The sequence below is a fragment of the Orycteropus afer genome, unplaced genomic scaffold (genome assembly GCF_000298275.1).
Source record: "Orycteropus afer afer isolate SDZICR_OR568_19922 unplaced genomic scaffold, OryAfe1.0 scaffold00096, whole genome shotgun sequence".
Lineage (NCBI taxonomy): Eukaryota > Metazoa > Chordata > Mammalia > Tubulidentata > Orycteropodidae > Orycteropus > Orycteropus afer.
This window is the reverse complement of record NW_006921683.1, coordinates 538,235-553,094: the sequence shown is the minus strand read 5'-3', so window position 1 is coordinate 553,094 and position 14,860 is coordinate 538,235. Positions and strand designations below refer to the sequence as shown.

At 36.4% G+C, this 14,860-nt stretch overlaps 1 protein-coding gene across 1 annotated transcript in view; it reads right to left on the bottom strand.

Annotated features, from left to right (window-relative positions):
- The window catches only part of RYR2 (ryanodine receptor 2), a 1,099,979-nt gene that overhangs the window by 964,982 nt on the left and 120,137 nt on the right, over positions 1–14,860 (bottom strand). Inside the window, exon 5 of the mRNA XM_007942720.1 lies at positions 11,845–11,921. Within this exon, the coding sequence (XP_007940911.1) occupies positions 11,845–11,921 (77 nt within the window). The remainder of the gene's footprint in view (positions 1–11,844; positions 11,922–14,860) is intronic.

Below are 14,860 nucleotides of genomic sequence, written 5' to 3'. Positions count from 1 at the left end.
AAGCAGAAATTAAGGGAATTTGTTAAAACCAGGCCAACCTTACAATAGATGCTAAAGGGGGGTCCATTAAAACAGAGAACCAATAATAGTAAACAAAAATGAACCATTAATACACAAGATAACATAACCAAGAAACCAACACAGCTATGAATGTATCCAAAGTAAAATAAGCTTACAAGATTGTAAACAGGGAACCAGAGACATAAATTGGCAAATGAGGAAAACTACAAACCAAAAAAAGGGAAAATATTGTACTTACAGAACTTCTAAATGGTGAGGAACTCACAAGAGATGCAAGATAAAATGGACTGTTCTAAACTCAGGGGAAACTATAAATCGTAGATTAACCTCAAACAAAAATGATAAAACTTCACATCACAATAAAAAAGAAGACAAGCAAAAATATTTAGCAAATACTAAAACAATAGCAAAAAAGGAAATGATAACATGACTCATAAACATAATGTGCTCAACACAGAAAATTATATGGACCAAAGAAGCCAGAAACACCATGACAACACACATAACAAAATGACAACAACAAATTCGTACTTGTCAATAATTAAACTGAATGTTAATGGATTAAATGCACCATTCAAGAGACAGAGAACTGCAGACTGGATAAGAAAACATAACCCATCAATATACTAACACTTTACAGATAAAGATAAAATCAGACTAAAAGTCAAAGATTGGAAAAAGATATATCAAGCAAATAGCAAACTTAAAAGAGCAGGAGTGGCAGTATTAATTTCTGATCAAATTGATTTTAAGAAAAATGTCACCATACAAGAAAAGGAAGGATATCATATAATAATTAAAGGATCAAGTGAATAAGAAGATATAACCACAATAAATATCTATGGACACAATGAAAGAGCCTGAAAATACATAACTCAGACTTTAAAAGAGTTGAAAACCCAAACAGATGATTCCACAATCATAGTGGGAGACTTTAATACACCACTTTCAATCAAAAATAGAACAACTGGAAAGAGACTCAACAAAGATGCAGAACAGTTAAACAATACAACCCATCAACTTGACCTTATAGACATCTACAGAGCACTTCACCCAACAATAACACAATATACACTGTTTTCCAGTGCACATGGAACTTTTTCCATGATAGACCATATGTTAGGTCATAAAGCAAGCCTTAAAAAACTTAAAAACATTGAAACACTGCAAAGCATCGTCTCAGATCACAATGCTATCAAATTAGAAATTAATAATAGGAAGATCAACAGAAAAAAAGCAAACACATGGAAACTGAACAATACCCTCCATAAGAAAAACTGGGTAAAGGAAAAAATAAAAAATGAAATTCAAAAATTCATTGAATCAAATGAGAATGAAAACAAAACATATCAAAATCTTTGGGACACAGCAAAAGCAGTGATCAGTGGCCAATTTATAGCAATAAATGCACACATCAAAATAGAAGAAAGAGACAAAATCAACACTTTAAATGAACATCTCCAACAAATACAAAAAGAACAGCAAGAAAAGCCTACAGTCACCAGAAGAAAGGAAATAATCAAGATTTGAGCAGAAATCAATGAAACAGAAAATAGAAGGGCCATAGAAAAATCAATAAGACCAGAAGTTGGTTTTTTGAAAAGATCAATAAAATTGACAAACCACTGGCAAATTTCAAAAAGGAAAAGAGGGAGAGAATACAAATAACACAAATAAGAAACGAAATGGGTGACATCACAACAGAACCAACTGAAAGAAATAGGATAATATCAGGACACTATGAAGAACTGTACTCCAAAAAATTTGAAAATCTGGAAGAAATGGACAGATTTCTAGAAACACACCACTTACCTAAACTAACACAGACTAATGGGGAAAAGTTGAACAGATTCATTAAAAAAAGAAGAAATTGAACAGATCATCAAAAAATTACCAACAAAAAAAGTCCTGGCCCAGACAGTTTCACCAGAGAATTCTACCAAACATTTAGAAAAGAACTGACACCAATCCTACTCAAAGTATTCCAAAACATAGAAAAGGATGGAATCCTCCCAAATTCATTTTATGAAGCAAGAATAACCTTGATACGAAAACCAGGCAAAGACATCACTCAAAAGGAAAACTACAGACCAGTATCTCTCATGACTATAGATGCAAAAATCTTCAACAAAATCCTAGCCAATAGACTCGAACAAAATATTAAGAAAATCATTCATTATGACCAAGTGGAGTTCACATCAGGTATGCTAGGATGGTTCAACATTAGAAAAACAATCAACATAATCCATCACATGAATAAAACAAAGACCACATGATCATATCAATTGATGCAGAAAAGGCATTTGATAAAATCCAACACCCGTTCCTGATCAAAACTCTTAGCAAAATAAGAATAGAATGGACATTCCTCAACATAATAATGGGCATCTATGCAAAACCAACAGCCAACACTATTCTCAATGGAGAGAGACTGAAACCATTCCCCTTGTGAACAGGAACCAGACAAGGATGTCCTCTATCACCACCTCTATTCAATATTGTACTGGAAGACCTAGCCAAGGCAATAAGGCAAGAAAGGAAAATCAAAGGCATCCAAATTGGTAAGGAAGAAATCAAACTATCCCTATTTGCTGATGATATAATATTATACCTAGAAAACCCAAGAGACTCAGTAAAAAATCTACTGGAACTAATTGAGAGATTTAGCATCATGGCAGGATACAAGGATCAACATCCAAAGATCAGCTGGATTCCCCTACACTAGCAAAGAGATTGCAAAAAAATAAAATAAGGAAATACATTTACAATGTTGTTGTTGTTGTTGTTATGTGCCATCGAGTCAGACCTGAAATAGCTAACAAAAAAATATAATTCTTGGGAATAAATCATATCAGGGACATAAAAGCCTGTACAAAGAAAACTATAAAAGACTACTTCAATACAGGATCCAGGGACTTCCAGTAAGATAGAAGAATAGGCAGACAAGCAATACAGATCCTCTTCAGCAAAGATAAGAAAAACCAGTTGACATAGATACAGAAGATAATCCTGGAGCCCTGAGATTTGAAAGGAACTATACAGAAGTGGATTAGGCACCAACTAGTGGAAAAACCTGAATGAAAACAGTGAATACAGAGACGGTCGAAGCTGTGGACTGTCAGCTACTTTGACAGGACCAACAGCCTGAATATTTCCAAGTGGTGTTGGAACCTGAGAATTGACCTAAAGATCAGCCCTGGTCACCAAGGGCTGCAGGGACAACTGCGCTGGTGGCTTAACACTAGGAAGGGAAACAGCAAGGAGGGAGACTACCTGAGCTGTGGACTTTCCACTGTCCGGAGGGTGCAGTCATTTTGATTGTTTACACGTGGCAGCCATTTTGGATATTCAAAGTGACCAAGGGCACAGCCATTTTGAATGTTTACAAGTGGCAGACATTTTGGATATTTAAAGTGACCAAGGCATAGCCATTTTGAATGTTTATAAGTGGTGGCCATTTAGGATGTTCAAAGTGACTGAGGGCACATCCATTTTGAATGTTTATAAGTGACAGACATTTTGGATATTTAAAGTGACCAAGGGCACAGCTATTTTGAATGTTTACAAGTGGTGGCCATTTAGGATGTTTAAAGTGACTGAGGGTGCAGCCATTTTGAATGTTTACAAGTGGTGGCTATTTTGGATATTCAAAGTGACTGAGGGTGCAGCCATTTTTAATCTTTACAAGTGGTAACCATTTTGGATTTTAAAGTGATAGCATTCTCATTTGGATTCCAGGGACCTAAGAATAGGCTCTGTTTGCCAAGGTTGGCTAGCAATAGAAAAGGAGAAATGCGGTGAGTATATAATTGCTGTAAACTAGTAAATAGAGGAGCACAGTACCCTGCTTGCATAGATAACATACAAAGAAAACTAAAATCGTGGGCAAGTCACTCCAACATACAATCATCAATTAAGTATAAATACAAAAACGTCACACTGCCTCGGAGACAACAAAGCATCACAGTCCACACAAGAAGCAAGGTAAAGCAGGTGAAACAGGGACCAGGATACAGACCCAAAACAAAAGACACAGCATTGGAACAGCCTGATAAGGAATTCAAAATAATTATATTTAGGTTCTTCAATGAATTGAGAGACAGATCAAGGAAAACACAGAAAACCCTAGAACAATTTTGAAAAAAAAATGCAAGAACAATACAACAAAATAAATGAAAAATTAGAAATGATACAAAATCTACACACACAAATTCAGACAATTAATACTAAATTTTCAGAAATAGTAAGACATTGAATAGGCAAAGAAGCAGAATTGAATCAATGGAAGACAGAATTAGGGAGACTGAAGGCAAATAACTGAACACTTCTTTGGAAAAGGATAAATCAGAAAAAAAGGTCAAAACAAAATGAAAAAAGCCTAGGGTTCATGTAGGATAACATCAAAAGGAATAACCTACATGTAATTGGAATTCCAGAACAGGAAGAGACAAATAAAACCACGAAGACAATTGTTGAAGATTTGTTGGAAGAGAATTTTCCTGGTATGGTGAAAAATAAGAATATATCCATTCAGGAAGTCCAATGAACCCCAAACAGGACAGACCCCAAAGAAAATCACCTGGACATATCATCATCAAACTCACCAAAACCGAAGACAAAGAAAGAATCATGAGAGCAGCACGGGAAAAACAAAAAGTTATCTACAAGGGGCAATCAATAAAACTAAGCGTGGATTTCTCAGCAGAAACCATGCAGGCAAGAGGAAAATGGAATGGTACATATAAAACCCTGAAAGAGAAACACTTCCAACCAAGAATTATGTACCCAGCAAAACTGTCCCTTAAATATGACGGTGAAATTAGGACATTTACAGATAAGCAGAAATTAAGGGAATTTGTTAAAACCAGACCAACCTTACAAGAGATGCTAAAGGGAGCCCTTTGGACAGAGAAACAACAGCCAACAACAACTGAACATTAACACACATGATGATATAACCCAGAAACCAACCCAGCTATCGAAGTATCCAAAGTAAATAAGCTTACAAGATTATAAACAGGGAACCAGAGAAATCAGTTGACAAATGTGGATAGCTACAAACCAAAAAGAGGGAAAAAACTGTGTCATTATAGAACTTCTAGATGGTAGGGCAGTGAAGACAACTACAAGATAGAACGGATTGTTCCAAACTTGGGAAGAAAACTATAAATAACAGGGTAACCTCAAAGAAAACTGATAAACTTTCACATCATAAAAGAGGACCCACATATTCAGCAAATACTAAAACAGTAGCAATGAAGAAAGTGATAACATGATTCATAAACAAAACGATCTCAGCATAGAAAATTTTATGGAACAAAGAAATTGACACCATGAAAAAGCACTTAACAAAAATGACAGCAATAAATTCATATTTGCCGATAATTACATATCTGGCAAGGGACTTATCTCTAAGAGTTATAGTGGAAAAGTGGACGGCAAACTCTGGTACATACACATAATGGAATGCTATGCAGCATTAAAGAATAATGTAGAGTCTGCAAAACACTGCATAACATGGATGAACTTGGAGGACATTATGCTGAGTGAAATAAGTCAATCACAGAAGGACAAATATAGTACTAGTTCGTTGTTGTGGAGGGTCAAGGATAGGTTTATATATGGAGGGAAACTTTGTTGGTTGGCAGGGGTGGAAGGGAAGGGGAGGGAAAACTGACAAAAAAAAATGCATTGACCCATATCACTTTAGTTTTGTGTATTTCCTGTATATAAATTAATTTTAATAAAATGCATTAAAAAAACTACTGGGTAATAGAAGAAATAAAAACTGAAATTAAAAATATCTCTTGATTGAAAAAAAAAAAGAAAAAAGAAAGAAAGAAACCATAAGAGATCTACATAAATGCAAGAATATACCATGCTCGTGGATAGGAAGATTGAGCATTGTGAAAATGTCAGTTCTATCCAAAGCAATCTACACATTCAGTGCAATCCTAATTCAGATCCCATCAACATTTTTTAAGGATACAGAAAAACCAATCATTAATTTTATATGGAAAGGAGAGACCTTGGATAAGCAAAGCACTATTGAAGAAGAACAACAAAGTAGAAGGTTTCATACTGCCGGATCTCAAAACCTACTATATGGTCACAGCAGTCAAAACTGCCTGGTATTGGTGTAATGACAGACACATAGACCAATGGAACAGAATTGAGAACCCAGAAACAGATCCATCAACCTATGGTCAGCTGATCTTTGACAAAGGCCCAAAATCCATTAAATGAGGAAGAGAATGTCTGTTTAATAAATGGTGCTGGCAAAACTGGAGATCCATTTGCAGAAAAATTAAACAAGATCTATACCTCACACCATACACAAAAACTAACTTTAGATGGATCAAAGACTTAACTGTGAAACATAAAAGTATAAAGTTCCTCAAGGAAAAATTAGGGGAAAATTTGTTGTTGTTGTTGTTGTTGTTGTTATGTGCCGTCAAGTTGGCCCTGACTCATAGCAACACCTCCTTGGGTTTTTGAGGCAGTATCACTACTGAAGTAGATTACCCAACCTTCCTTCTGAGGAGTGGCTGGATGGGCAAATTTAGGGCCCCTAATACATGGCATAAATAGTCTATCAAGCATAACTCCAAGTGTACAAACAACAGAAGATAAACTAGATGAATGGGACCTTCTCAAAATTAAATTTTTATGTGCTTCCAAAGACTTCTCAAGAAGAGTCAAAAGAGAACCTATAGATTGTGAAAAAATATTCAACAATGACATATATGGCAAGGACTTATCCCTAGAATTTATAGAAAACTCCAACAACACTACAACAAAAAGACAAACAATCCAATTAAAAAATGGGCAGAAGACATGAAAAGACATTTCACCAAAGAGGACATTCAGGCGGCCAACAAACATATGAACATACGCTCAGGATCATTAGCCAATAGAGAGATGCAAATCAGAACAACAAGGAGATAACTATCTTGCCCCAGCACTAGTAGCAAAGTTCAACAGGACAGAAAATAACAAATGCTGGGGAGGATGCGGAGAGATTGGGGCTCTCATACACTGCTGGTGGGACTGTCAAATGATAAAACCACTGTGGAAAGCAGCATGGCAATTCCTTAAAAAGTTAGAATTAGAAATACCATTTGACCCAGCCATTCCATTACTAGGTATATATCCTAAAGAAGTGAGAGCCATGACAAGAACAGACATGCACACCCATGTTCATTGCAGCACTATTTTCAATAGCCAAAAGATGGAAACAACCTAGGTATCCATCAACTAAAAAATGGATAACTAAACTATGGTACATACACACAATGGAATTCTGTGCAACCCTAAAGAATAATGTAGAATCTGCAAAACACCACTTAAAATGGATGAACTTGGAGGGCATTATGCTGAGTGAAATAAGTCAATCACAGAAGGACAAATATTGTATTAGTTTGTTATTGTAGAAAGTCAAGGAAAGGTTTATGCATGGAAGGAAATTTTCTTTGTTGGTTATCAGGGGTGGGAGGGCAGGCGAGGGAACACAGATAGATAGAGACAAGTATTGATTTAGGTGAAGAGAAGGGCAATGTAACAAATGTGAGTGATCAACATGGTGGTATTGAGGAAATGGAAGACATAGAGTGGTGCATGGAAGGTACAGAAAATAAAGATGAACCTTTTTGCACATACAGTACTGCATTATCAATGAAGGCAAACATGGATATACGGGTGGATAGATGGGTGGAAAGGCTTAACTATTACATTTGTCTAGCGTAGTGCCTAAGGCACTTGACTGCTGACCAGAAGGCTGGTGGTTCAAACTCACCAGCCACTCCTCGGAAGGAAGGTTGGGCAATCTACTTCCCTAGTGATGCTGCCTCGGAAACACGAGGGGTCGCTATGAGTCGAGTCCAACTAGATGGCAGATAACAACAACACAACATGCAGGGGGGAGTGTGCCCAAGACCATGTATAGGGTTGGCAGACAGTATTTCCACAAAGTGTATTGGTATGTTCTGTAAGAATTCCCAGGTACATAGTAGAGCTGACAAGGGACAAGACTGTAGTCACTTCTTGGCCACGGCCAGCTACCCAGAGGGAGTTGGACCTGTGGGCTCAGACCATAGTTGCAGGGCACATCAAGGTCAATTGGCATAACCTACTACACAAAACATTATTCCACACCCTACTTTGGCGAGTATCAACTGGGATCTTAAAAGCTTTCAAGCGGTCATCTACATGAAACAATGCATCTCTCCTCATCCAGAGCAAAGAAGAATGGAGACAACCAAAGATTCATGGAAAAAATTAGTCCAAGTGACTGGTATAACATGTGACCCTCAGCCTATACAACTATGAGACCAGAAGAACTAGATGGTGCCTGGCTACCACTGTCAACCACGTAGGGGGATCTATGTAGGAGATCTGGATAGAGTGGGAGAATAATGTAGAACGAAACTCAAAATCATTAAAAAAAAAAGGGACCAGACTTGCTGGTCTGATAGAGCCTGATGGAACCACTAAGGCTTATCCCTTAGCTGCCTTTCAGGTTTGGAATTGAACCCACTTCTGTGGCTTCCAGCCAAACAAAATACAGGCATATGAGGTGAACAATTACATTAGGTAGATACACTCCTTGGAGAGAACAATCATGGGAGAATAGAAGAGCTGTGTACACACAGGGAGACAGCCCAGGGGGCAGAAGTGCATGGAGCGAAGGACACAGGGAAGAGGTATGGGGAGGAAGTAGGAGGAGAGCTGTTGCATTGTGGTAAATCGTAGTAAATGTCATGAGACAAAGTGTATGTGAACTGCTATATGGAAAGTGAATTTGCTCTGTAAACTTTCACCCAAATCACAATTAAAAACAACAAAAAAGAATCTATGGAAACTTGTCATTATCATAACTGAAGTGCAACCAATAATTTGGACAATATAAACCACCATATCCCATCCCTCTTATTATCACTAATAACTGTATATAAATAAAACTGTATATCAACACTGTTTTAACTTCCTAATGTCTTTTATCACATTTTTTTTTCTCCCTCAGCCTAAATATTCATCTCCTCTTCACCTATAGAAGGTCTACTCACCCTTCAAGGATCATGTCCAGTTCAAATTGCTCTTTCTCTGTAAAGTCCTCACTCAATCACCCTTGAATTAATCATGTTTCATACCAAAAAATAAATAAACAAACTCACTGTCATTAAGTCGATTCCAACTCATAGGGACCCTCTTTGGGTTTCTTTACAGGAATAGATTGTCTCATCTTCTTTCTGCAGAGAGCTGGAAGCTTTGAACCACCAACCTTCTGGTTAGCAGTCACATGCCTTAACCACAGCACCATCAGAGCCCCTAACTCATTTCCCATAGGATATCATATGTATCTTAAATTATCATTTATTTCTTTAGGACTTTAAAATATTATTCAAAAGTTTATAAAACAAATCCATAGCCATTGAGTCAATTCCAATTCATAGCAACCCCATGTGTTACAGAGAGGAACTGTTCCACAGGGTTTTCTTGGCTGTAATCTTAACAGAAACTGATTATCAGGTCTTTCTTCCACAGAGTCAGTAAGTGGGTTCAAACCAGTAACCTTTAAGTTAGTAGTCCTATATAAACTGTTTATATCACCAAGGGCTTATACATTCCATTAAATATGTCTTATAGTTAGAAGCTACTTTATATTTTAAAATCTACACATAAGTAAGATCGTCATCATAGTCGTCATCTGCCATCTAGTCAGACCTGACTCATAGCAACCCCTACTTGGGTTTCAAAGGCAGTATCACTACGGAAGTAGACTGCCCAACCTTCCTTCCGAGGAGTGGCTGGTGGGTTTGAACTGCCAGCTTTCTGGTTAGCAGTTAAGTGCCTTAGGTACTACGCTACCATAGCTCCTATAAATAAGATCATATATGAATTTTTTTTTTTCATTGTAGAAAATTCAAACAATATTGAAAACCCTCTTTCCAACTTTAATTATACTCACTCTCCCTCCCAGATGTAAGCACTCTTAGCCTTTGGCATGCATCTTCCCATGCCTTTTCCTTTGCATTTACGTACACATAAACAAATGTGTGCTAAAAAAGAAATATTTAGACTGCTTTTCAGTATTTTTCCCATTAATTGGCTTATTTTCTACAAATGATGCTATAATTTTAAAATTTACTAGTATGTCTTCAACATCACAGTCAGTTAATATACATTTACTTCATTGATGAAGACTAGATATGCAATGGGGTGAGCCATTTTCCTACTGAAGACTGCATCAAAGTTTCTGCCATGCATCACTGTTACTTAGTGTGGACTCTCACTTTACCACAACCTAACACAGTGACTTACACAATAAAGCACTTCAACATTTAATGAGTGGAAACTGATTTCATCTAATTCTGAAGATTTTTAAAAACGTACATATAGTGATACAGGTAGTCAATGTTCTAAAGATGGATCTATTTATTTTTGGTTTTATTTTAGTGATCCTAGGTTCCTGATGGTTCTGTGGTAGAATTTTCAGCTTTCATACAGGGGACCTATTGCCTGAGTTTGTACCTCAAATGCAGCCACCATTTATCTGTCATTGGAGGCCTGCATGTTGCTATGATGCTAAACACATTTCAGCAGAGCTTTAGGACTAAGACAAACTAGGAAGATAGATATGGTTGTCTACTTCTGAAAAATCAATCAATGAAAATCCTATGGATGACAATGACTAACACCATTGTGTATGTGGTCACCACAGCAGCTAACAACAGCATCAATAGATTTGTATTATCAAGGCAAGCAAGTAATTTAACTTTTTACACTGCCTTTTAAATGTGCTCCAAGCTACCTTCACAGTAAAAGAAAGTTATCTCAAATGGATTTTTTAAATAAATGATTTATTGCATCTTGATAGTTTGACAGCACAGGGGAAAGGGTAACCACTGTAGCAGGAAATATGGGATGCAGGTTCAGTCCCTAACTAGGCAAGGGATTATAGGTTAAATCAGTCTGAGCTTCCTAATCTATTAGGTGAAAAATACTTAAAGCAAATTAATGTCTTAAACTGGAAATACAAATTAAATATAATCTTGTCTGCTTAATTTAAGAAAATCTCAAATCAGATTGAAAGCTCAGAATAACAAAGATGTAAATTATAAGAAAGCCTGTTGTTCTACAAAGAAATGTGTAGATGACACACTCTAAAATGGAACAGATTGTCTGAAGTTAAAGCAGGTTTGTTTTGGCTTGGCCATCCAACCTAGTGGCCCATGGCAAGGAACTGTAACTATTTTGAGAGTCAACTTCTCCCCATACTACAGGGATATCAAACTATAGTTTGTCTAAAAGATAAAGATTTTTGGTTTAGTTTGTTCCTTTGTTTTCACTTTTTAATTTACCAACTGGGAGACATGAAACAGACAGCATTTCACCCACCAGATAGGGAATAAAATATTAAACACATTGCTGCCAAGTCAATTCCAACTCATGGCGACTCCATGTGTTATAGAATAGAATTTCTCCATAGGATTCTCTTGACTGAAACCTTTACAGAAGCATGTCATGAAGCATTTCTTCCATGATGCCATTGGATAGGTTTGAACAACCAACCTTCAGGTTAGTAGCCAATTTCAAACTGCCTGTGCCACCCAGAGATATTTTTTAAATGTTCATATTCTCCAGTGACAAACTGTAGTGTTGTATCCAATTTACTTGTATGAATTGCCATGACAGGGAAAAATCAAGCAGGATAAAAGGAAAATCATAGTTCACTTTTTCCTCTTTAAGCTTTTTTAAAACCCTAATCTTAACATTTCACCATAATCCCAGCCTGGAAATGTGGCTCTTTCTAGAGTTTCACACTTTTAGGTGGGATTTCATAGTTCTGGGTAGTTTTTCTTGTCGTATTCTTTTTCCTTCATTCTGCTTTACAACAAAGGCTGACTGAAGTTTTATTTTGGAAAGGAAAGATTTTTCCTGTGTCAAATAATCTTTCACAAAAACTTTCTGAAAATGTGGTTGCAACAGATGAAGCTGATTTGTCTGAGATCCCCAGGCCTAAAGCCTTTTAACCTCTTCAGGCAAACTCAAGTTGTTCAACTTGGCATTCTTGACAGTAGTCAGGTCCAGGTGGAGAAGCACGTATTTCCACATTTAAATGGGTGGTAATTAGCAGTACATCAGACACAAAGAGATCCAGCTGTATCAATTTAGCAGTTAATTATGAAAACCCCTAAAGAATTAGTAGTTTCTTAAGATTTGCTCTGTGCTCATTTTGCTCCCTGGCATACAATTTTTGTAATAAAATGTTTATAAAATGCAGAATTAAATAGATAAATTAATCCATATTATTTTTACAATTATTTTAAAATTTAAATGTACCATTCCATGCGTCATTCCTACCAAACTCAAACCCATTGCCATGGAATAGATTCCGACTCATAGTGACACTACTGGACAACACAGAACTATAGGGTTTCCAAGGTTATAATCCTTAAGGAAGCTGATTGCCACATCTTTCTACTATACAGCAGCTGAGGAGTGTGAACCACCAGCCTTCTGCTTAACAGCTCAGTGCCAAACTACGGTGACACCAGAGCTACTTATGTATACCTAGAAGGGCAGTAATCTTGATGTTCAACCCTGTTATGCTACTCTCTAATATCACAACAAGGAGATCTGGTGGTGCAGTTGTTAACATGATTGGCTATTAATCAAACGTTTGGTGATTTAAACCCACCAGCCATTCTGTAGAAGAAAGATAAGGCAGTCTGCTTCTGCAAAGATTTACAGCCCTGGAAACGCTATGTAGGTCACTGTGAGTCTGAATCAACTTGATAGCATTGAGTTTGGTGTGGAACATCAAAACAGGAATATTGGCTCAAATCAAATCTGTTGACACATATCTTGGGGAGGAACCAGTGTTGATGGACTCACACTCCATGGTGTTTGGAGACAAAACACTCAAAGGAAAATTAGAGAAAGGGCTTTCCCTACTATTAAGTGACCCTCAAGATAATATGTAGGCATCTTCAAAAGTCAGATATGCAAACTACTATTTCATCTGATGTAGCACCCTTCTTCTAAACATTGCTAAATAAAACCCATCTCAGGCAGGCAGATTTCTACCCTATAATTCAGGAAAATGAATAATCACAAACTCAATAAAAGCTCCATGTAACAACTCCCTACACTCTAGATAGATAACGACCCACTAACCAATGTTGCATTGTGAAAACATTATTTCTAGTCATATAAATAAATCAGAATGATATTCAGGAATATCAGGAAAATTGAGAAAACTACTATAAAAAAAAGTTTGGAGTCTCACCACTAAATCTAATAGCTTCCAGCTATTTGAGTAAATAAATCAATGGGTGATTAAACAAGGGAAGATAAATTGGTGGAAATATGTAAATCACTGTTGTAGTTCAAGTAGCCACAAAATACTTTGGAACAAAGTAATTATTTTCTACTCAAAGACATTTTTGTTTGTTTGTTTTTAAATCAGTACAATGCAATATATGTTTATTGTGCATATAGTCAGCATCTCTCATCATGACAGCAAGGATACAAAATTAAGACAAAAATAATTTATGGTCCATTTAACTATTAGCATCAGTGTTATCTTAGCTTTTTCTCCCATATAGTCTGTAGGATCCCAGGAAACCACAGATTATGAGCAAAGTTTGAAAGACTTTCCATTTAAAATGTCTGTTGTCTCCAGGGAATTCTGTAAAAGGGAGATTTACATAGAATCCATTCATAGGTTGACTGCCTGAAAGAATATCTGGGACAAAAATGATTTTTACAATCACCACATCAACCTAATCATCTGCAAAATGATCTGTGCCACAAAGGTGATAATCCCTTGTCTCATAATCTGTTTAAACAAGACTGAACAATTCAACATGTGGGTATGGTCAACCAACAGATACTGACCTACCTAGTGTTTCACAGAAAGTTTAAAAAAAAAGTGGTGGGGGGGGAGAAAAAAAGGAGGAAGCAAGAAGAGAATTATGGCATCCAAATCAAGTTATGTAGGCAATAAGAAGTTATCTTCAAAGTGAATTAAATGTGTGATAAGGTGCAAATTTAGTCAGGCATAACCATACAAATTCCAACCATCTTTGGAGGTGTCTCATTCTGTGAAAATGTGCTGGATTAATTTCACCTAAATGAATTTAAAATAGAAAGACCCAAATTCATTATTCAATATCAGTGTGAACAAATCAAACTGGAATCACCTTAGAAACATCACTTGAAAGTTCAAAGACTAGAAACTCCTAGTAGACTGACTGAGATATTCAACACCTTAGAATTCTTACTAGAATAATGATTAGAAGCATATCAATAGTATGGAATTTCTAGGTAGTTTCAAGAATCTAAAAAGTAGTCATGTGTACACACAAATACACAAGTAGACGCAAATATGCAAGTAATGCTTTATTACTTTTTAAGTATCCTCCATATGCTAGATCCTAATTCTCATATCAACAATAGAAAATAAGTATTATTATCCCCATTTTAGAAATGACTATGTGAAGAATCAGAAAATTAAATTATTTACCTTAAGCCAGAAACTAAGAGGCCAAAATATGACCTTGAATATATCCCTTCTGACTTAGAGATCATATAAAAAATAGATTTCATGCAGTGAACACCAATCACTGAAAACAAGAGGAACTAAGGAATAACATCAAGAACATGAAGAAACCAAAAGGTCATTAAAAAGACAGGAAAGGGAGAGAGGCAGGGCAAGATGGCGGACTAGGCAGAAGGATTGCACAGACCCTCTTCAACAAAGAAAAGGGAAACCAATAAATACAGACACAGAAGATAATCTTGGACCCCTGAGCCTTGAAGGAAAGGATGCAGA